Here is a 24,468-nt window from a genome sequence, read left to right on the forward strand (position 1 = left end):
GCGACGAGCTGGGGGCACCCTTGGGGCACCGGGCGGAGCTGGGCCGGGCCGGGGCGTCCCTCCCCGCTGCCTGGCGCTTTCGTTTTCGTTTTCGCTTCTGCCTCGCCGGAGCCCAGCGCCAAGGCAAGCCCCGGATCCGCTTCGCTGCCCCCCGGCCGCCCTCCCCGCTCCTCCCAAGGCTGACGCTCCGCGCCCCCCCACCCTCCCCAGCCCTGCTGCTGTCCCGCTGCCCGCTCCCCCCCGGCCTCGCCTCTCCTCCCCCGGCCTCGCCTCTCCTCCCCCGGCCCCCCCCGGTCCCCTCCCTGCCGGTCCTTTCCTTCTCGCCGGCCTTTCCCCCTGTGGCGGGGCCGTCCCGCCGGGTGGCCGCACGGCCATTTCCTGGAGGCGAGCTGGCGATTCCGGGCATGGCCGCTGGTGCTTGCCCCACCTGTGTGGGGCAGCTGCCCTGGGGCGGCTTCTCGGCCTCCTCTGACTGCTCGCTTTTTCCTTTCTTGCCTGTTCTAAGCGTGGCTAACAAGTAGTTTATTTGTCGAATGGGGGCTGCTGTTGCTCTCGGGGAGCTTAAAAGTCTGCTGGGTGGTGTTGGGGGTCATGCAGCCAGCCTGGTCCTGCTGCAGGCTGCCCGAGCTAGATACAGAGCTGTATGCTTCTGAGTAAAAGCATTGCAAAAGCAACTTTAATCTGCCTAAATATGGGAATGGGGCAGGAAAAGCTGCTGGATTTTCCTCCTGAAAATCTGAGGCCAAAGCTAGACAAACGGCTCAGCAAATCCCACTGGTAGCAAAGGTGTGGGGTCCCGCTTTTGCTTCTCCGCTGCTCTTCTCGCCCCGCGCTGAGCTGATGCAGGGTGCAGCACTATCAAAAAGTGACTCCTTACAGTTTTCTGCTAGTTTAACAACCTAAGTAAACTTAGCGAGTGGTCAACTCAGTACACAGAAGACCTCTTTTTTTTTTTTTTAATTTAAAATTAAAAAAAAAATAAAGAAAAAAAAAAAAAGAAAGAAAGAAAAGCCACTAGACCAACTCAGCCTTATGGTACCTGCTGTCCCTTTTGAGATGGCTGAAGATGTTCCAAGCTTACACCAGAGTACCAAAAAATTGGCTGAAATACAGCAATTTGCATAAGAGGCTTGTTTATGTCATGAAAAGTCTTTTAATTTCCAAGAAACACTCATGTTTTTTCCTAACGACTGTACACATGTATTAATTAATCATTAGAAGAATATAAAATTGGTCTTAACGGTTGATATAGACAAAACAGAGAAATTAAAAATTAAGATTCCATCCATGGAAGATAACACCGAGTTTTCTCTTATGCTCATTTGCTTATGTAAATGAAAACACAGGAGATTTCTGGGTGTTTCTGTACCAGGTGAGACTGCAGTTTTAGTTAATTGTCTTTGCTTTGTTCTAAACACACCTCTTCCCAAACCATGAAAATTTTCAGGGAATTAGTAGTAAGATCTTAGATCATAGATCACAGAATGATCTTAGATCATAGAATGATTTCTATTTCTGTCCTTATCTGCAGTTCTGTGTGCTGTTAGACAACTCACTTGCTGGTAACAACCACAAGATAGTAAGTACAGAGGTGGCTGAGCACGTGCAGGGTCACGTGAATGCGGTGTCAAAAATCTATAGCCACTCTTCCTTGATTAAGTATCATACGAGACCAGCAATCCCACATGTATCTGGTTTAATGTTTCGGTTTGTATAAGAATTTCTGAAATAATAGTGTTCATTGAGGGACACTTACATTCTTGTACTTATGTTTGTAGATGTCAGGAGCTCACCACGTTGATAGTCCTACTGAAGAGAGAAGTGATGAAGGTCAAGATGATGTAGTTGATGCAAAGCCAGACAGAAGTAGCAGACTCTCAATTTTTTCAAGGTAAGTTGCTACTTTTATTTCTATTATTTTTCTATCAGCTATGATACTACTCTTCTAATGAGATTCTACTATTCAGTTTGCTGTGCCCACAGTGTCAAAGAGGGTCTGATAGAGAGAAGCTGTATGTTGTGTCAGGTCTGGTGTATCTAATCAGTACCCTAAAGCTGAACAGCCCTCAAGCTGCTCTGATTTACACAGACCTATAGTATCTCTCATCAGCTTATTTGGTAGTCAAGAGACCGCTAAGTTCGTTTAGCATCAATTGTAGCCCCTCGTCTTAAACATTGCCCTTTCGTAGAGCTGGGAATTAAATATGCCATTAATTATCTATTTTACTGCATTCAGCTCAGCTAATCTCCTACATCACTGGAATCCCCTGCTGACTATTTAAGTTAGTTTGAAGCCTGGATGTGCCTAGGCTGTAGCACAAAGAAGCCTCACTGAGTCTAGAGATGTAACCCATTACAGAGGAAATTAAAAGCATTTCATTTTAAAGCCTAGTAGTCTCACTGAAGCATAATCTCACTTTCATTAAATGTACAGGCCGCAAGAACTATGTACTGCTGTCTGTACTCCTGAAAACACTAGATAAATGTGATTGAAAATGAAAAAGACAAAAACTGAACATGCAAAATTTACAAATACTATTGTCAGAAAAAGACTACTTCACATTGTGAACTTCTTGTATTTTATTACAGGTGTTTATTACTAAGACATTTACAGAGAGGTTTTGATTTATTTTTTTTTATTGGACATTCACATTCAAGCGAAGAGTATAATTCAGAGAAAGTATATGTACCAGTTAATTTTATTTTTGCATCTTATTATGAGAGGCTAATGGGTATAGCAAATCTGTGAGAGAACTGAAGCTGCCTTAGTCTTAGAAGACTTTTGATGTGCTGTTAAGCAAATCACTCTACTTTTGCTGTCTCTCATTTTCTCATTCCTCAAGTGTGTTATATGATGTGTATGCGTATTATTAATTTTCACAAACTCACATAATACAAAATAGACAATGTAACATTTATTTCTAAATCTTGCAAAATACTTTTCAAAGGTTTCTTTTAAAACTTATTAAATGTGTCTTTTAATATACGATTGGTCTTCTTTATAAGAGGTGATATGCTAATACTGTTATTAAATTATGCAACTCAAAGTTAATCATTCCTGAAGGAAAGGCAAGAATCAGCATTTCTGTCACTTTTCTTTTTTTATAAGAAATTTTTCAAGTAATTTGGCTATTCATCAGTTTGAGGCATTCATCTTTTGGCAACTCCTTGAAGATACAATTTGAAACATTTTTCTTTAGAAATAAAAAATCACTCAGATAAAATAAATACAGAAAAAAAAATAAGAGGTACTTGAGAAGATTCAACGTAGATTTTGTAGAAGAAAAATAAAGCCCAAGAAATCTGTCAAAGCTCCTTGAAGAAGCTGATGATAGTTTAAAGAGTGATGAGCTGCTCTTCTACCAAGAAGGTCTTACAGAAACTACAACTCTTTGGCCTGGAGGAAGATAGGAAAAGAATGTGAGAGCATAAAGAAAGATGGGGAATGATAGTGACTGTGATGTAGGAGAAAGTGAATAGAGAGTGACTGATCATGGTGCCTCACAAAACAACTAGGGGGCATCCAATGAAAAGTTTATGCAGTCACTTTAAAAGAATCAGATGTATTTTCAACAAAACTCAGAGTGCAATTGTACGATGAAGTTGTAAAATGTCACAGGATATGCAGATGTAAATACTTTACTTGAATTCAGAAGAAAATAGATGAATACATGGAAGAAAAGGCTGGTGGGAATATTGATGTTAAAATCTTTGGTACAAGATGTCCCTAAATGAGTTTTCTCTGAGAATATTCCGTACTACATTTTTTTTATTTGTTCTCTTAACTCTCATTACTTGTCAGTACCAGATACTAGTTATATGTACTGTTAGGTAGAACCGAATTGGTTCTTGATTGCCAAGACTCCACTTTGGCAACAGAAAGTTAATACCTGAGAAAATAAAAGGTGTCTAGAAAGCTTTAGATTGTCTGCAATTATATGTTCTGTTGTTTTGTTTTAGCAACCAAATTTTTACCAGCTGTGCAGTACTTTCAAGGAAATTCAGCATTCTGTTTCAATTATTAGTGCTTAATATACGTAATCTCAGTAGGAAAACAACTAACTTGGTAGATCTGCATGTTAATTCTAATGTTGAAGAGAACAGAACAGTGAGAAATTGTATTCAAAGCCATGCAGAAAGACCAACTTATTCCAGTAGCTTCACAGCTTCAATTTGCCTTCCTTTGGCTGTGACTGGAGATTTATGTAGCAAGAGCAGTAAATAGGTGAAAATCTTCGATACGGCACATTTCTCTCCACGAAGTCTGTGACCCTGGTTTACCAAGGAGGTAACAAAGCTCAGAACAAGGCACAGAGTGGCTTGCGTGTGCCACAATTTAGGGGAATTCCTTCCTACATATTTCCTTTTCTGGGAAAAAAATGCTATTACTTAGATAATTTGGGTGAATAAAGTGTTTGGGTTTGTTTTAGGAGTGTTGCGTCTTTTTAGCCACTAGATGGCAGACGGGCTTCACTTTTGTTTACTACAAAACACAACGTAGACAAAAATTACAGACTTGCAGTTGAACAAAAAAGTTGTGTTTCAGAAAGCAGAGACATCAGGGTGCACTCTGGCAAGCCTGGGCCAAACAAAATGTTAAAAGACAATAAAAAAATATTGAGCTGAGGATTTGAAACACATTTTTAAATTCTTTGTTATAATTAAAAACTAATACAACTTTTCCTTTTTTTTTTTTTGTCTTCTTTCTTGCATGTATTCATGTTATGCTTTTTGAGACTTTAAAAATAGTCTCTACTTCTCCAAAGGATGATTTAATATCTTCATTTGGAGTCTTTTATTAGGGAACTCTGTTAGGGAGATTGAGAAACAGAGTAGTAAAACCTAGATTAGCATCCAGGTAACAAATTTTTCATGAAATAGAGTAGAATTTGTGTGCCAGTGTATTATATGGAGCTAGGATTTCTCTTACTCAAAATATATTGTTATATTTTTTAAAGCTACATCTGAAAATGCCCAAAATTTGGTAGACTAGCACTGGCTCTGTTAATAATCATGACAGTTGGCTTCAATGAAGAAGCATCATGCAGAAGAGGGTAGTTGTTAGTAGTATCTAGATACCAGGTTTATACTAATTTAATTATATAAAAACCGTTGTCCGCTAGTTACTTTTATCCACGGCAGCTCTGCTGTCTGGAAACAGAAGACATCATTTGAATATATATGTAAAAATTACAAATACTGAGTTACCATTGAAACTCTGTGATACTGTAGTACCATTAATGCAAAAAACTTTGAATCATAGAATGGTTTAGGGTTGGAAGCGACCTTAAAGACCATCCAATTCCAACTTCCCTGCCATGGCAGGGACACCTCCCACCAGATCACGTTACCCAAAGCCCCATCCACCTGGCCTTGAGCACCTCCAGGGATGGGGCATCCACAGCTTCTGTGGGCAGCCTGTGCCAGTGCCTCACCACCCTCTGAGTGAAGAACTTCTTCCTAACATCTAATCTAAACTTACTTTCTTTTAGCTTAAAGCCATCACTCCTCATTCTATCACTACATTCCCTGACAAAGAGTCCCTCCCCAGTTTTCCTGTAGCTCCTTTTAGGTATTGGAAGGCCAAATGCCTCACATGTATTTTAACAAAATACCCATAAAGAGATTGAGAGTCTGGTAGGGTACGTTGACATACACTCACCAAGAGTACTTCAGCTGTTTAACAGTGTAAAACAACAGAATATTTCTATGTTACTTTTTTCTACCAAGTCAGGCTACTGTAAAGTTTGAGACTCTTTATTTTAATTAATTTGAAAGTTTGCAAGAAACATCAGTGCATATCTTACTTCCGTAGTTCAAGAGTTATGATATCCACCAATTAAATATCCAAGGTTCACAGATATATAGGGGTGTTTTTCATTTCATCTATATGGTGTTTATTTGGGCTACGTGGCATCAAAGTGAGGAACCATGGATGTTACTAAAGCTGTTTTAACTTCATGCCCCACATATTAGCATAGTCACATTTCTCAAAATAAATAATCCTATCTTTCAAAGAATAAATACTCATTTTTGAGATTCAGCCACAGCTTTGGAGCTGCAATGAGAGTAGAAAATTGTCTTTGTTTTGGCCTTGCTCTTTTATTGCTCTTCTAGCATTTCAGGAGATATTTTCCGTTCACTTTTGGTTACCAACAGTTTCTTTTTGTTTGGTTTATAAGATGTTTTGCAGGTAGCACTTGGTGAAGAATAGTTTCACATTGTGTATTTCTTTATTCCTTCTCACATCTGCATGTTTTCTGGAGTTGCCCATTTTGTTTTTGGGGGGGCCAGAACTGGGGAGACACTGGGGAACACTGTGCTTGCTCTAATTCATTAATTACTTTATTTACTGAAAAACTGCTGCTGGTATCATTGAATGGTTGTGAAGCAACTGTATTGGCCTCCAGATCTGCTGTTTCTGCATTGAAATTAATGTGTTCAAATCCAAATGATGCTTTGAATGATAACTCATCTTTTTTTACCGTAACTTTCACAGTTTTAAGGTAAAAAATTAAGTTCTGTTACAGGTTTTCCAGCCACAGAATATTACAGACCTTTCAAACCCAAATATTGCTAAGTGCCTCTTTTATCCTTAAATTAGGTGTAATAAAAATAGCAAGTTACCTTAAAAGAAATAAGAGCCAATGAATCATTATTTGAATTTATGCTCTGGGCTGGAATAAAGAGATCTGAACTGAACACTTGGTTCAGCCTCAGGTTTCCTCTATGTCTCCAAGCAAATCACCATGTGCCGTAGTTTTTCCTGTAAACGGGTGATGATCTTTCCTTTCAGCATCCCGTAAAGGCTGTCATTTTAATTTGTTTGATGTTTGTGGGTTCTGCTTTCACAGGCTAAATACCAGAGTATGTCCCCCAAAGCACTGAACATATAATTTCAGAAGTAATAGCTTTTGGCATCTCTAGCCTGCTAATATTAATTCCTACATAGACAATAAGATTCTAACATAGTGCAACAGAGGTGTTTCTTTTTCATTGCTCTCCCTTAAGCTGGAGGTTGTTTTTTATTTTTTTGTTACTGTACTTTTTGTTAGATCTAGAATTCAACTTCTAGAGTACACGGCAGGAACATTTAACAACGAGTTACAATTGTGGACAGTGCTTTCTCTTGGACACTTAATAAAAGTGCTATATAGGAAATACCAAAGTGTCTTGAAATAGCATCTATCCTAAAGTATAAGAAGTCATTAATTCATAGTCAGTATTTGCTTCCAGTCTCCTTGGAGACTTTCTCATGTGCAGCACAGCAAATGTGGGGTTATTCTTGAAGTATATCTGTAGCAATCACAACAGTGAGCTAAGTAGCCTAATTCCTTTTTATTGTAGTAATTTATTTCCTTCCTTACAATAAACTCTGCTTGTCAGCAGTTAAAATTTGGAGGAAAGCTGTTGTATATTTTCATTTTTAACCTTGTAAAACAACCAACGACGATCCAAATTTAAAATAAACAAAAACAGCGTAAGAGTAAACGTGGGAAATAGTTCAGTGAATTAGAATACAAAAGAGGTTTTGTAAACTGTGTGTGCTGTTTTGCATTATTTTCTTAGGAACGTTCACTGTGTAAATATTGCAGTGATGATGAATCAGCTTCTTAGAGAAGGAAGGAAGATGTGTTAAAAAGCAAAGCTTGCTGTCCCACCTTCATCTCAAGATCTGCTCTGTTTTCCTACACTCCTGCATAGGAGCAGTGATAGAATCAGAGTGATGGGAGCGTGTTTTCCGTTTGTCAGCAAAGGTAGGTCAGGCCTGCATGACCTCAGCTCGCAGGGTGATAGTTGTGAGGGTTTGAATAGCCCCATAGAAAAGTCCAGCGTGACCCACTGCTGACACAGGCGAATCTTTGGGCCTGAGCACAGAACACAATCTGTTTCACTCTCCAATGTAGCCCTGAGCATGGTGGGCTCCTAGCACTAGCTAAGAAGATTAGACTTGCTCTTGAGCACAAGCTGAAGCTACTTTCAGATGCAGTGTGGAGTGCCATTTGATGATGAGCCAAGGTACTGTAGAAAGTTATTTATCTCCTTCTTTCTCCACCACCTGTTTGGAAATCTCATGGATGTGCACCCTGAAAGAGTTTAGCTAATAATTTTACTGGTGGTTTCCAATAGGTAATCCTAGCTAGAATGGGTTTTTTTAGAAGTAGCATTTGTGGGTTTTACTTTATTTTGAGTCATTTTCCAAGCAGCCTCTATAAACCTCTTAGTAGTTCCTAGTTCCTATGACAGATAAAAGAGACTGTATCTTTTTATTGTATAATTGGGAGTTGCCTATATACTTTATACTACTTGGGATATTATATGCAAGATTTCAATTCTCAGAACCCTTGTGGAAGGTGTGTATGCTCAGGTTTTCCAGAAATGAGTAGAAAGCCTTTCAGCAAGCAGTATGTTAAAGCAATTTGGTCAAATTTTACCTTTTGAATGTTATGGTGCATATAATATTGTGAGACCTGCACAGGAGATACCATGCAGGAAGTTAATTAGGAAGCTGAAGGTGAATTACAAATTAATGGTTGAGAGTTTAGAGTTTGCTCTATTTTGGTCAACTGCGGGTGTTACACCTCCAAATTTTCGTGTAGGCTGTAAAATATCCATACAATATTAGGTGCCCAAAGAGTAGGATACTGCTACCTGCTGTTTGTTTTTATTTTATCTTATTTTATCCTGTCTTTTTTAACTCATGAAATGTGGGCAATATAAGACATAAAAGACTGTTGAAACTTTTTTTTTACTAAGTGGGACTTGCTTAGAACTTGTGTACTCCATCTGCTTCATTTGTGTTTAACAAATAAAAATGTAGCCATGGTTTTGATTTTGAGTTATGTTAAAACCATCACTATCACAAAATTAGGACAGGGAGATACTTGGCACTGAGGGTCATGTTTTACTGATGGGACTTGGTAGGTCAACTTGATGGGATCCTTTAGGATCCACCTTGGTTGGTCTTTGCCAACCCAGGTGATTCTGTGATTTTATGATAGATTAGGTACAACAACTAGCACTCTAGAAATAGCTGTAATGTACAAAATATGTTAAAAGTTGTAGTCCGAGGTTTGTTCTTTCAAATAGCTCAACTCCTTTTGTTACACAGTGAGTTTCCGGTTGTCCTTAACTGGGTTTCTGTGTTTTCCAAGTTTCTTAGAAAACTTAGAAAACATAGAAAGTTTCTTAGAAAACTTTCCCTCCTGATTGGAGAGGGGTCTGAAGCTAAAATGGCACTAAAAAAACTACAAGAGTAGTTCAGGTTTTAAAAAAATGTCATACAATGAGGGATTTAAAATGTATTCTGTTTACTTGCTGTGAAGTTGAAAGATAATTTGTTTATACTTTATAAGTATGTGTGGGATATAGTATTAGGAAATAGGAGGCACTTTTTGCAAAAAAGCAATTCAGAAGTAGATCCAACAGAGGGAAAACATACACAAGATAAATTCAGCCAAGCAGATATTTAATAGTGAGGGCATTTAAACACTGGATTTTTATTTAGGCACCGCAAATGTTTGAAAAAGTTTGGGTATGAATCTGAAAAACATGCTTCAGATAAAACAAGCTGCAGGTTTGTAGAAACTACTGAATGGGGTTGTGTGGTTTGTTTTGCAAGAGATCAAAGGAAAAGCATGCTCATGCTCACACACAGGAGAGTCAGCTACTGCAGTGAGCATGCTGCAGCTCACCGGTGGATTTTGCTCGCCTCTGCGACTGTTGCACTTGTGAAGTTTTGTGGTAGGTAAGGCTGTACTGGGGCTGAAGCTAATACACTTCAGATTGTGGCTTCAAAGGATGTTGAACATGCACACAACCACTGCTGCAGTTGAGCTGAGTAGCTGCAACCCAATAAACCATGGCAGATTGGCCATTAAGGTGCCGGGGGCCTTTAGGGGAATGCCATATTCTGTGCACTGCAACCGTTTGTGTATTTTGCAGTTAACGTAAAACTGTTAATGCCTACACATGATTATTTACTATTCAGAGAAGCTAATGAGCAGTAACCAAAGCTAGGGAGTGGTTTCTGGACTAAAATCCCCTGTAGACCTCCACAGTGCAGCAGTTTTTTCCACCAGGCACGTGCCAGTAAGCTACCTCACCTACTCTGGACCTAAAGATTGTGCAAATGTGTGTTTGCTAAGGGCAAAACAGGGGATTTTAAATTCATTCTCTGGGTTACTGCACATTGATACCATCCTGTACAGAAGCCATGAGATCTGTAATTGCTTCATGAGATTGTAATTGCTTGAAATAGGTTTGTTCAGGCTACATTTGTAATGAAAAAAAATGAAGGCCCAATGATGTGGAATTAGTTCCTCACAGTTATTCAACAGCAGAAGCAAAATTTGAACTCAGTTCTCCATCCTGAGCACATCTATATGGCTCTCAGTGTGGGTAACGGCATGTATCTTCCCCCTGGAACCAGTCAAGCATTTTGGGTTTGTTTAATACTTTTCATCAAGTTAACTCAGCAAAGCATAGCTAGCATGTTATCTTAATAAATACTTTTATGGCTTGTGTTTTACTGTTGGAGGTGGTACAGAATGCTATAAGAAACGTAGGAAAATGCCAAGATTTCTTTAAAAAATTGAAGCATTTTATTTTGCAGATTTTCTGCAATACCTGTAACAATACTGCTATGTGTTTCATAGCAAGACCAAAAGTCAGATTTCGATATGAAACTGTTTTACTGGCCTGGAACCCGGTCTTGCCTTGGGCAAAGAAATTGTTAATGAAAGCTCAGGTCTTTCCCAGCCCTATTGGCATCTTCACAAGTTCAAGGAAGTAATTCCACTGTTTACTTAACTCCTTTCTTTCAGGACTGATACAAGAATATTTCCCTTTCAAAATGAATCCTGAGATTAGTGTGTTTATAGTTAGAAGAAGGACTCAGGACATGTTTTTTTCCTAAGAAACAAGGGACGCTCTTCATCAGCTTCCTCGTATCAGGTCCATTCAAGCCTTTTCCTCTGGTGATTTTAAATGATCTTTGTTCCGTCAGCTGACAATCCTGTTCCAAAGAAGTCATGAACATCAGTTTAAAAGGCGGCTGAGGACTAAATATTTACTATGGCCCTGATCTTGTGAACAGTTAGAAGCAGACTTTATTTTATGGCCTGTCTGGTCCTCTTACTTTTAGTAGGTCTGTGGGATGTGCTCATTAGGGGGTGTGGTGTTTGAGTAAACACACTTGCCACTTCCTGGCATTCTACCACTTCCTAAAAATGACTTTTGTGGTTTAGGCACTTCAGCAGAGTGGTATATGAAGAAGAAAGCACTGGCCAGACTTTTTATGTCATTGATAAATATGAACCTTACATGCCAGAGTTATCAAATTGATCTGCTTCACCACCATTTAAAATTTCTTTAGCATAGAAAACAAGGCTATTGTGTTAGAGGGAACAGAAGTATAGGACTGTTTGTTTGTTTTCTGTTTAAATGCTTCTTTGTATTGTGCTTTTTATGTTTGCTATTGTTTTCTAAATTGACACTGTCAGTTTTCATGCCTTTTGTCCAATCTCCTTGCCACAGAAATATAGGTGCAATTACGTGTAGATGCTTTTAGGGGAACTTCTATGTTCAGTTTTGTAGGACCCCTTTTCTCTTCTAAATGAAGAGTTTCTGTTTTGTTGAAAAGATTCTGACTTCAATATTAGAAATCTCTTTAACTCTTTTAATATTTCTCTGGAGCATATTTAAAAATGGCTTTCTAAGGACTGCTTGTTTTGTTGGTGCTGGTTCATCAAAGTCAGCAGTCATTTGTTAATAGCTTTCTGTAAGGAAAGTAAGCAATATTTACTTGAACTTCTTCCTATGTTATTAAATATTCCTCCTTTTCCTCAGGAGATAGTTCAACTATTAAGCCGTTTTTCAGTTTACCAACTGGCACATAATTTGGAAGCTTGGGAAACCTTTAAAGTAATAGATTGTAAAGCATATTATTTTTTTTCTTACTTGGTTTACAATTATATTTAAGCTCTTTAAGGAGAGTCGTTGGCAAGGCATTACCTGTCTGAAAAAGAGAGAAGTGGAAATCTCATCTGCTGCTGGGGTATATTCAGGAGAAAAGGTTTGAGAGCCAATTGTGTGTCACAGACAGATTGCAAACAGAATGGAGATCTCCCAAAAGTCAATCTCTTATGCAGTGGCTCCAATTAGTATTTAAAGTAGATTGTATTTCATATTCCAGCATGCAGCCTTGCTAGTGTGTGACCCAGAATCATATAATCAAATGCAGTGTAAGACAGATGTAGTATTTGGACTAGCCTTTCTGGGTTATGCTTACTTAATCCCATATAATTTATACTTGCTGGTTATTAACAGTAAAAGAATATTCATTTTATAAAGGAAGCTTCAAATAGTGACACATTCATCTTGTCCAGAAATGTTGCTGCTTTGCCAACCTGATGCAATATTAATGGGAAAAGGCAACAGAATAATCTATTATTTGCATGCAGCTCTAAATCTGCATGACATTTTACCAAAATGGATCTGACAAAGAACAAAGAGTCTGCCTTAAAATACTTAAGATCTAAAAAGCTCTAGTCAGGTTTAACAAGTGTCTTGTGCTTGTTATTACCAATAGGTTCCAAGAGAAAAAAAAAAAATCAAAGAGGGAAAAGTGTACAGCAATTAAAGGTGTACTAAATATGGTGAAATTAGACTGGATAAAAATATTGAAACAGGCTAAAAGTATTAAAGCTGGCAGTTTGGTTGTATAGGAATAAGACATATCCATGCATGATCAGAAAGCAACAGACATGAAGAGACTACTAACTGAGAGAAGAGACTGGAGTAGAATCGGGAAACCAAATTTTGAACCTTGATTTGTCAAATTTATGAATTTTGTTTCCTGGTCACTTCTTCAAAAGAATAACTGAATTGGTCTCCACCACACTCAGCTTTACTACACAGAATTTGATGATGTCTTATGAATTCAGACAAAATTGACCTTGCATTTTCAGCATTTCCCATCTATCCTTTAACTGCTTACTAAAAAGAAAAATGAAAATCCACTGCGGGAGGTTTTCCCCAGGAGTGCAAACATAGCACTTGTGATAAGTAGTTGCAAACACCCTGTTTTTTGTGCAAACACCATGCATGCAATAGTGGAAGAAGTGGGGTTTTTAAGAGATAAAGCAGCATAGAACCACACAAAGTGCATATAAATAAAATCAGCAGTATAGGTTACAAAAGTTTCTGTAGAAGTCTTAAAAGTAAAATATTGTCCTTCATGCTTACCCATTCAGTGGGGAATTTATTGAAATGCAGTATTTTAAGATATCAACAAATATAGAAGTAATGAGAGAGACACCTCAGTGGTTAGTAATAGAATAAATAAAGAGCACTGCAGTTTTAAGATGCCTTCCATCCCACAACATTAAGTGCATCAAGGTTCTGTTGGATGTTGACGGATTAACAGAGATTTGTACTGTGGACTTTGGTACTGTACCACTACTGTCATCTTCTTGTCTGGACTCAACAGAAAGGCTGGCAACCTGAAACAACAGTAAATGTATTCTCCAATGGCAAAAGGTATGGGGACTCCAGAAGCAACCCTGAGATGATGTATTGTGTAAAATAAGCATGCTTTTTTAGACAAACAATTTTTCTTTTTAATAGAAACCTGTTACCAGTCGTTCAAAATTGATATATGGCTGCACATCAGATTAAAGAAACATGCCAGACAAAAAAAAAAAAAAAAAAAAAAAAGCTATCACAATATTCTGAGACAGTCCTAATCAAATAAAACTTAAATTTACTGAACTTCATAGAACAAAAGACAGAGTTCTCTCTTTTGTGTGTATGTGTACTTTGGATAGAAATACATGGAATCAATTTAACTTTTTCCACTCTCCTATGAATGGAAACTTCCTTAAATTGAATAATATCTTAATTGTTGGTTTGTCTGTTTTTTTTTATTTGTTTTTTGTTTGTTTTTTTTTAAATCTACTTACATCTTTTAGTATAGCACCAAAAGTCCCTGACTTTCTGTGGAGTAAAAAGGAATACAGCTGTTTTCAAAGCCCAGGTATGCCCTGTAATATCATTGTTAATTAATTAATTTTTAATTAACACCATAATTCCTCTTAGAAAATAAAAAAATGTAAAAACAAACAAATGTGATTCACATTCTGTGAAACAGGGATCCCCTCCCATCCTCTGAGTAGGAAGTGATGATCACAGAATCACAGCATGGTTTGGGTTGGAAGGGGCCATAAAGATGACCCAGCTCCCACCCCCCTGCCATGGGCAGGGACACCTCCCACCAGACCACGTTACCCAAAGCTCCAACCAGCCTGGCCTTGAGCACTTCCAGGGATGGGACATTTTTTCCTAATTTCTTAGGAATTTCTCCCAAATATCTAATCTAAATCTACCCCCTTTCAGCAGAGGGTACCAACTGAAGAGTACCCAACACACCTTGTCCTATCACTATGCCCCCTCCCCGGCTTTTCTACTGGCCACATTGTTTTTGGTACAGCCCAGGGTATGGTTGGCTTTTTGGGCTGCAAGTGCACATCGCTGGCTCATGTTGAGCTTCTCGTCAACCACCACCCCCAGGTTTTTCTCCTCAGGGCTGCTCTCAATCCATTGCCCACTGTATTCATGCTTGGGATTGCCCTGACCTAGGTGCAGGACCTGCAATTTGTTTTTATTCTTCTAAATAATTTTAGATTCTTAGTATGCTGCTTTGTCATACCAGCATACTGGTAGCAAAGATAGTGCAGGAGTGATGCTAGTAGAAAGGAAGCCAAAGTAAAGGCAATTGTGACTGCTAAGAGACACTGCTTTCAGTATAACTGACAAGATTTTAATTTTTTATTGAAAATAATCTTTAAGTATATTTAAACATTAACAGTGGTATTTTTATCCTTAAATCCTGATATCTTTACATAGTGACACCATAGTTTACCCAAAGTGTAACAGAAAGGAAAGTTTGTCGTGATAATTAGCATTCCTTTGTACGGTCAAGATCAAAGTTACTACTGGTGCAAATGAATTTATCTCCATTGACTTTGACAGAATTTTGGCCACTAATGCTGATGGGAAGTTTGGCCTTTGCTATTTAAAACTCAAGGAAGAGAATGATAAGTGGTATGGGAAACTTTAATTTTATATTTGAAATGTAAGAAGTTGACAATAATGATTTTTCCACTGTTGACACCAATTGAGTATAAACTTGATAAAGTCCCATTCCCAGACAGACCATTGTCAAGCCTAAGCCCTCGATTTAGAGACACAGTAAGGATGGAAACATGCAAGCTATATGAGGGTGCCATAGTGGAGTTTCAATCTTCCTGAACTCTTGACCAAAAGGAGAGAACATGAAATATGTGAGAGCACTGATTGAAAGACTATTTCTGTCCAAGGGAAAGATCACATTGACCAAGAGTGGAGTGAGGAATTAAGGCATGGCTGTAATTAAAGGCTAAAGAAAGAGGAAAGAGTCATAAAATTCAAGCTTCTATTTAGTCTGGGCAAGTTTGAATTCAAAAAGAGGGATGACACTGGATGTCAGAGAAGCAGAAGGAAATAAAGCTGACGGCAGATAGATGAAAACAGTTTATAACAGCACATAATTAACCCGTGGAAACCCTTTCAGAAACTGCTGTGATTAGGATGCCTAGAGAACAAGTCAACATTTTTATTAACATGTGTCCAGTTCAATGCTTACAAAATAAAAAAAAATCTCTGGAAAGCTTTATCCTTTCAGTCATAAGCCAGCTTCTCACTAACAAGGAATTTCCCTTAAGGGCTGATAAGTACATATTTATTACATTATTAATCATTATTGCAATTATTTAGCTTGTTTAAACTGAAGAGTGGGATTTTATACTATCAGCTTAGGTCACTCAGGCAATTCCCATATTGCACTGTTTTGGCATGGCCAAAAATAAAAATAAAAAAAAGAGTTCTCACTGGACTGCAGAGCAGGGATAAGTATATAGCACAACCTTATTCATTCAGCTTGGACAGATACCAAAAGATTTCTGGAACTGTTTTGTTGTTCTGCCAGTAAAGAAATGATAGGCGTAACCCTGCAAGATACGCTGTGGTTGCTTATTATCTGATTATCCTGTTCAGGATGGAAAGAATGGTTAGAACAAAGCCATACTATCTTTTATAAAGGAATGGGGAAATTAAATAAATGGTTCATGCGGACTGCCGTGCTGGCAAGGCTCGTCTGTGACATTCTGACATTGAACAGCCCAGAGCTTCTGGCTTGCTTTTGGGAATGCCAGCAGTAGCTACATCCCATACAGACCTGAGGCTTTCTGCATGAATGAGTGCAAACTCCTGAACTCGGAAGTGAAGTGGTTTCAGAGCAGAAGTTGTGGGGCTACATTCCGGGGCCAATTCACCCAGCTGCTGTTCTCAGAGAGCTTCTCTGTGGGGTTACGTGACTGCCTGACTTCTGGTCTACAGTTAGATCACTTCCAGCATTTTAGGAGAGCAGTCAGTGCAAGCACAACGCTGTACCACTTCTGTAGATCTGTCCTAAGTGTTCATGGGCTACATAAAAAAGGAATTTGTGTACAACACCCTTGTAAACATCCTATTATTTGTAACAGCCACTGCTAGTCATACAGCATTGTCAGGAAGCTGGTGAAGCCAGGGAAATCTGTAGTACTTGAATCCAGCGTGGACTGAGGAAATTAGCCTCTTCATTGATCTGGGTGCTTATTTGTTTTGAAACTTTTTTCTCTCTCTCTCTCTTTTTTTTTTTTTTTTTCTTTTTTTCCTATAGAGTAGTCTAGTGATATGGGATAGGGGGGAATTTTAGGCTAAAATAAGAATGCAAGATCTCTTTGAATCTCAAATGTGATACTAACACCATACAACTGTGAATAATTCTTTAAAATGGTTAAAATCTTTTTTTTTTTTTTTTTCTTTTTCTTTGAGGCAAAGCATATTTAATTATTGCTCCCAGGGCCCTCAAGAAGTAGTATGTAGTGAGAATACCAATACTTGTGATTTGCCAGAAAAAAAACACTGTACTTTCAGAGTATCAAGTACAGTCCTCAAGTAGGCACAATTCAAAACCTTGTTTCATAGTCTCTAAAAGAACTCTAAGAGAGGAGATGACATTACGAGGGTTATGTGTAAAAACAATACAGACACAATACTGGCTAGGTGCAGCTATTTGACTTGGTCCTTTATAACAACACTCAAAGATAAGAAGAAACAGTTTTAAAATCGAATTGCAGTAGTATATAAACATGATGAATCATCCAGAGGTGGTTTGTTACAGTTTCCAGTTAGGCCTGTCCTTTAGTCATAAAAAAGAGGACACGGAGCCAAAACAATTGTTAGATCAGGTAGGTAAGAAAGCACGTTTCCTACACAGCATTTCATCAGTTTGCAGCAATCTCATGTCTACAGGCTGTTATTGAAGCAAATGGCTTGGTAATTCTCTAGAAAGATGTCAGAATGAGGAGCTTAAATTATGGGAAAAATCTCATGTGGTTAAAAACAAACTGTAAAGTGCAGTTAATTGTGCTAAGAAAACAGGTTATGTTTTCCTCCCGTACTTCAGCAGTAAGTACTGTTGGAAGCAGGATGCCAGACTAAATCAGTAAGAGGTTTGTTGTTGCTTTCTTCTGCCCTTTCCCGAGCATTGTTTCTAACTGTGCTGCTCCAGAGCTCAGTTTTATTTCTGAGGCACCATCAGACTCCTTAAAGGCTCTAACTGGCTTCAGTTCTGCTTGTGGAGATCTCAAAATCGGAAGCCACCTGGCTGGACCAAAAAGTCTACCTCTAAAATCAAGTACTGCCGAGTCCCTTGTAACTGTACTTCAGGCGGGCGTGCTGGCTGTAATAGATTGTTCAATAATTCTTCATTTAGAGTAAATTGGTGGGTAAGGTCCATGCTATCTCTCAGCAGCTCTTTGTCATTCAGTCTATGTCTCTCTTACAAAGCAGAAAGGTCAGTGAACAGCTGTATGAATGGAGAATATTTATAGGGGATTTTTATTTTTTTTTAATGTGAGGTTCAGATTCTGATGAGATTACACTTAAAATTTACTTAGATTTTACTCAGGTTCAAACCACTGATTGACAGACCAAGTTAACACATGACCTGTTCATATCTGTAACCTTTCTCAGTAGAAACTATCAATCTTCATAAAATCTGGGGATGGTGATGATTCAATAAACAAATCCTATCATGCCATGGGGTATACTGTGTATCTTCTTGTCATGTGTGGAATAGTTAGTAAGGAAGATCCATTAATTAATGTAGTTCCATTAATTAATTATAGTAAAAGTAAAACAGTACTTATGTCCTGAGCCATAGTTTGCAAAAGCCTAACTTGTTTTGTTTTATCCGTGGTATTTGGGTCAGGGTCTGCTCGTACTGCAGCTCAGTCAAGTGTGACTTTACCATCATCAAAATCCAATAGCGTACAGTAATAGCTGCATGGAAATGACAAGACTTAAGCAATGAGTTAATATCTCTACATCTCTGTCTGAAATACGAAGGAAGAAAACAGATACAAGAGAAATCAAAACACGAGTTCGGGCTGCTGCAATAGTCTGAGTCAAGATAAATAGGCACGTTGCATGTGACTGGCCACTAACAGTATTTTCGTTTGGTTCACATAGAAAAAAGAAGAATGGAGAAGAAGAGCAGCCAAAGTCCTCTCTCAGTAATCAGTACCGAATTGTTACACCCACATTCCAGTATAATATGGACTACAAGAAAGTTGGCAAATGCATTATTATAAACAACAAAAATTTTGAAGACAAAACAGGTAATGTTCTTTGCGTGCTTGAGAGGGAAGGTTGGACCACATGACCTCCAGAGGTCCTTTCCAACCTAAACTGTTCTGTGATTCTTTTGATGACATTCATTACAGATTTCAGATTTTTTACCCTTTCATTTATCAATAAACCTATTATTTTCAGAGTATTGAATTTAATTACTATACTTACCTTATTTGAGAAATAGTTGTTCCTACAGTTTTTTTCTGGTATCTAATACTTACATTGGAGCACCTCTTTGCAGTTCCTTTGCAGTAGATATTTCAAAAAGCACATCACCTTGCTCTGCCAACTTCAAACTAAACCTTTGTCCCAGACTTTAAGGGTGTGTTGTTAAAATTTGAACTTTGGTATCTGCAGCCTGTATTATAACTTTCCCATCCCTGAACAATAACTTAATAGCTGTAGCCGTGCTACAAATCTAGTATCTATAGCTATGTTCTGCTCACTTCTCTGTGGTAGATGCATTTAACTTTCTAGACTGTGTACAGTTTTGAAGCAGATGATATTTGTGTTAGTCAACTTTATAGTTGTGTTTTTTTTCCCCTACACACTAGGCAAACACATTAAATGAAGAGCTTATTCCAAAGAATTTACATCAGTGTCTTTTATGTGGATATCATAGGGACTCTTTTTCAACAATAATTCCTTGGGGTGCTTTATGCATGTGTTAGTCTGCATAACCAAAAGGAGATAGAATGCTCCACAGAGGTTCCATGTTCCAAGATTCTGGAGGTATGCCAACATTTTTCAGGATAAGATACATGTTAACATTGAACTTTGCATTATTTTACATTAAAAAGAACCTCACAACTGTTCTAAATGCTGAAAATGTTAGAGGATTGTTTTGAAATTGTCACCTTTCAATATATAAATTATTCTGAATTGTCTAACGTGCAATCAACTGTATTGTTTCTTTTCTGACAGGAATGGGTACACGCAACGGCACTGATAAAGATGCTGGAGATCTAACTAAGAGTTTTAGAAACTTAGGTTTTGAGGTTCACATATACAATGACCGAAGCTGTGATGATATGAAAAAACTACTGAAGCAAGGTAAAAATTTACAATCATAGAATAATTGTGGAAAGGACCTCTGGAGGTCACCCAAGTTATGCACTGCACAGAGCAGGTCAGATTAGAACAGATTGCTTAGGCCCCTCTAAATGAAGTTTTCTGTGTAGGAGGACTGGGTTTCTGAACAGATTAGCTTTAATTCCCCACCTCTTCCTCCAAAGTCAATTCAGAAGTACAGTTTTATTGTCATAGTAAATGAAGACTGTTCTCGTTTAGTGAAGAGTTTGGCCTGCTTACTCCAGTGGATTAGACCCTGCATTCATTTATTCAAGGTACATTGTTAAAAAGTGGGTTGTGTCATCTTTATCCACTTCTTATGCCTTCCAACAGAGGCCCACTGTACATTTAGTCTCAGGAAGTTTTCATTTAAAGTTTTACTTCCTTTTGGTTAAAAAGTATTTGACTTGTAGCTGCTGAAGAGAATCACAGTGATGCTGCTTGCTTTGCCTGTATCCTTCTAAGCCACGGGGAGGAAGGCCTCATCTATGGCACCGATGGACCTATGGCTATCAAACATCTGACTGCACTCTTCAGAGGAGACAAATGTAAAAGCCTTATAGGGAAACCCAAATTATTTTTCATTCAGGTAATAGCTCTAAGGTAAATATAATACCCTACTGCAGCAGCAGAGAAGACGTGTTTTGTCATGTGTCTGGTCTTGTCATCTTCACTGCTATTTCAGGCATGCCGAGGCTCTGAATTTGATGAAGGTATACAAACTGACTCTGGACCTGCAAATGACACTCTGGAAACAGATGCCAATCCTAGATACAAAATTCCAGTTGAAGCAGATTTTCTGTTTGCATATTCCACAGTGCCAGGTAAAAAAAAAAAAAAAAAAGTGTGGGAGGAAAGAAGCCTGACAACTTATCACTCATATGAATTAATTACGCACTATTTGTAAATTAGATATGCATTTTTACATTTAAATTTCAGTAACCGGGTATGTGTAAGTGAATAAAAAAGAAACAGTTATATTCCGTTAGATTTTTTTTTAATTCTGTTTTCTGTCTTCAGAATTTTAATTTTGTTTTTTGTCTTCAGCAACTGTAACATTTTTATTTTCAGAAGTGCAAATAGATGTGCTGTATATGTTGACTTTCACTAACATTCAGAATTTTAATTTACGATGGTTAACAACCTTTTTTTTTTAACAAGAAGCTAGATTTTAAAGGACATACTCCTACTGTAGTGCTATGGAGCTAAAAGTATAGCATGCATGTCACAGTAGCACTGACTTTGTAGGAGGTACATAATCAAAATAGAGAGTGTGAATCTGATTATGAGGCTATAATCATGTGGAACAGAAATAAGTTATATTAAATATGTTTTTAAAATTGCTTGATAAAGAAACATGATCTGAACTCCTTTATTACAGCATAGACAAAGTTTGTAGGCAGAGAATTAATCTTTGATTCGAGTTGCTAATATAGCCGGAAGAAGTTGGAAGTCCTATCTTCAGTTCTCCATAGACATTTTCCAAGTGTAGTAGTTACTCTGATAAAACATGTATTTCTACAGAACTTGTGTCTGTGCCCCTAATGCATCCATCACAGCTGCTGCAGTACTAGCCCTAGCATTGTAGATCCTCATTGATAAGCTGGTCTACACTGATGGGCAAAAAGCTAAGACCCAGCGTATGTTGGGCCAATTTGTTGTATCTGCACCTTTTATGCTAGCTACCGCTAAGACCGCTAAGGAGAAAGCCCAGATTTGGCAGGTAAGAAGGCACAGACATTACAGATGGCAAAGGAAGGGGATACTGCCTGTTTTAGTGACTATGTTGAATTTGAGTCGAATGCAGAAAGAGGATGATTTATGGCATGAAGCTAATACAAAAATAAGGTTCTATGGGAAAATATATCACAGAATCACAGAATCACAGAATTTCTAGGTTGGAAGAGACCTCTCTTCCATATGTCTCTTCCAGAGACATATAGAATGGTACTGTAAATATAGAATGGTATCGTACGGATGATGTTATTCTCCACATTAATAAAGCAGGATAGGTGATACAACTAGTAAGAATTTAACTTTGTGTGTGCAGTTACTGTAAATCCAGAATCTTTCACAGAAACTAGTAAATCTCTGATATTCCGTTCTTCAGTGCAAGACAATAAGACAAAAGGAAAAATAATGTACTTTTTTTATGTGTCTTCCCTGCAAGGTTATTATTCATGGAGGAATCCTGGAAGAGGCTCCTGGTTTGTGCAGTCTCTGTGCTCTGTGCTAAATGAACATGGAAAACAACTTGAGATCATGCAGATCCTCACACGGGTCAACTATGTGGTTGCCACAAATTTTGAATCACAATCTGATGATCCACGCTTCAGTGAGAAGAAGCAGATTCCTTGCGTAGTGTCTATGCTCACTAAGGAACTTTACTTCTGAAAGCAGATTTTAATGCAACCAATGATGTGAGATCAGGATATGTTTTTGGGTGGAGATTGGATTATAAATTGGAATAACACTATTTTATATAATTCAATTACACTAGATTTATAAATCGCATAAGCTGGAGTATCTGATGGATGGACAATATACAAGATTTAAAAAAAATAAATGCTCTGGACCAACCCTACAGCTGATACAAATTATTTTGATTTTCCTTAGTGTGGCTGTCTTGATTTATGGGTATTGAAGATGTTCTGAGAGTTACCTACCTGATCCATAAAGGTTTATTCCAGAAAACAGATTGTAAAATTTATTTTAAAAAGCATCAATGAGACTCCATCTTTTCTCTCACTACTAGCTCAAAGAACTGTAAATTCCTTGGAAATTTCTGAAGACTGTCATACTATGGGAATGTCCAGAGATAAAACTAATCTTGTAGCTCTTTAAAAGGGTGGTTCATAGTCTAATTTATTCATTTCCTTTTTTATGAGCATTATTAATGATGATTAATGGTTGCTCTGTGTTTAATATGGAAGTCAATTTACTTAGTTATCGTTCTAGCAAAAGGTGGTTTTATTTGTAAGTGATTCAGTTGAATAGTATTGAAATGTGACAAACATTTTAATTTTATTTTATTCTAAAATTGGGCAAATTGTAATTGGATGATGCCTTATTAAATTGCCACTTTGGAGACTTTTGCTTTGCAAATGACAATTAACTGTTAGAACGGCCTGAAACAGTGGTATTGAAATTTGTTTGCCTGCAGAAATAAAAATATCTGATTGTTGATTCAGAAGTTTTGAATCCACAGAAAGTTAATGTCTAGGCTTTGTTATAAAAAATAAAAAAAGGTTTAATGTTGAAATGATAGAATTATGTGAATGTTTACAAGTGGATGTTTAGATTTTACTTATGTCTGTGAGGAATTTTGCCAAGACTGGAAATACTTACTTGAATCAGAAACCAGAAGTGCCTTTTTAGTTACTGTATTGTCTTGATCTTGTATTTTGGAGATATGTCGATGATGATCATATTCCTACTTTTTATATTCTGTTTAAATTTGGTAGCTAGTTCAGAAAAGTAAGTTTTATGATTTAGTTAGACTGCTAAATGATAAGTTATTCACCCTTTTCCCAGCAAATGCATTCTATACTTTTTTATTGTATTTTATTTTATTTTATAAATCTTCTAAGAAAATAGTTACATGTTACTAGGGCCAAATTACCAAATTATTAAGTTAATTTTCTTACAAGAATTGTGGCATAATGAGGCATATTTTTTCATAAGTCAAATTTACAATTGTTTGAATAAAATGAATTACTGTTTTGTGGAAGTCTTGAGCGTGACATCAATAAAGACCTGTTTTGTTTTTTAATTTCTTATGAATATCTGCCTGTTTGTCATTTAATCTGGCAAAGTGAAAACCCACCAAAATACTTCCCAAAAGTTATCTCAGACACGAATGCAGATGGTTCAGCCAGTGACTGGTGAGGTTCCCTGTGACTGGTAAGGAAACAGAGGAGTTAATATTTATGAGTTTATTCCAAGAGTAGGAAAAGCTTCTTACCTTATTTGATATGATGTCCTAAAGAACAAACAAGTGGACAGAGGGGAAAAGAGAGTAGGAAAAGCTTCTTACCTTATCTGATATGATGTCCTAAAGAACAAACAAGTGGACAGAGGGGATCTTTACTAGACTTTGTGGTACTTTTATTTTAATGGATACTAAATAAGGACAGCTTGGGAATTTCCAACTAATAGCTGAAATGGTTGCTGTCTGTCTAAGAAAAAAGGCAAAATAATAGTGTTATTTGAAGCTCTTCAGTTCTCTAATTTGCAAGAGATCTCTCCTGGTAGACCAAAGTTTTCCTGGAAAAAAACACAAAGGAGCACAGCAATTCTATGTGCTGACTTACAATGAAAGGAAGAAATTAAGGCTGAATCTTAAACAACCTTCAGGCTTGTCCGGTATGTGAAGTATACAAAGATCAAGCATCAAATATCTGAAGACACTGCCAGAGAGGAAAGCAACTTGGAAAGACAACATTGAAAGAAAGAGATAAAAACATAGTTCATTGTGTAGGGGCCAGTGTCTCTGCTAGATGGAGCATTGCTTTAGATCACATCCAAAAAGCATTAATATTATGTAGTCTGCAGGAATCCGTTCAGAGTAAGGAAGCCTGACCCTTTGGCTCAAGCAAGGCCAGATAGCTGAGTAGTGAC

At 37.6% G+C, this 24,468-nt stretch overlaps 1 protein-coding gene across 2 annotated transcripts; it reads left to right on the forward strand.

Annotated features, from left to right (window-relative positions):
• Positions 1-23,627, forward strand: CASP7 (caspase 7). Of its 2 annotated transcripts, none has more exons than XM_027459864.3 (7): positions 1-123; positions 1,779-1,891; positions 18,616-18,764; positions 19,702-19,830; positions 20,262-20,437; positions 20,534-20,672; positions 22,019-23,627. In XM_027459864.3, exons 2-7 carry the CDS (start codon positions 1,779-1,781, stop codon positions 22,240-22,242), a joined length of 930 nt encoding a protein of 309 aa, XP_027315665.1. In that variant the 5' UTR covers positions 1-123; the 3' UTR covers positions 22,243-23,627. The 2 variants fall into 2 exon arrangements, with proteins under 2 accessions (XP_027315665.1, XP_005014501.2); XM_005014444.6 differs by lacking the exon at positions 1-123 and adding an exon at positions 1,224-1,372.
• Positions 23,628-24,468: the final 841 nt, after the last annotated feature.

This window comes from Anas platyrhynchos, chromosome 6, assembly GCF_047663525.1.
Source record: "Anas platyrhynchos isolate ZD024472 breed Pekin duck chromosome 6, IASCAAS_PekinDuck_T2T, whole genome shotgun sequence".
Taxonomy (NCBI): Eukaryota; Metazoa; Chordata; class Aves; order Anseriformes; family Anatidae; genus Anas; species Anas platyrhynchos.

What these genes read in the sequence shown, in the direction of transcription:
- CASP7 (XM_027459864.3), top strand. Translation starts at nt 1,779, where the DNA reads ATGTCAGGAGCTCACCACGTTGATAGTCCTACTGAAGAGAGAAGTGAT. An exon ending in AAATTTTGAAGACAAAACAG is followed by an intron (nt 18,765 to 19,701) that starts GTAATGTTCTTT and finishes CTTTTCTGACAG; the next exon opens with GAATGGGTACACGCAACGGC. An exon ending in GAAAAAACTACTGAAGCAAG is followed by an intron (nt 19,831 to 20,261) that starts GTAAAAATTTAC and finishes TTTGACTTGTAG; the next exon opens with CTGCTGAAGAGAATCACAGT.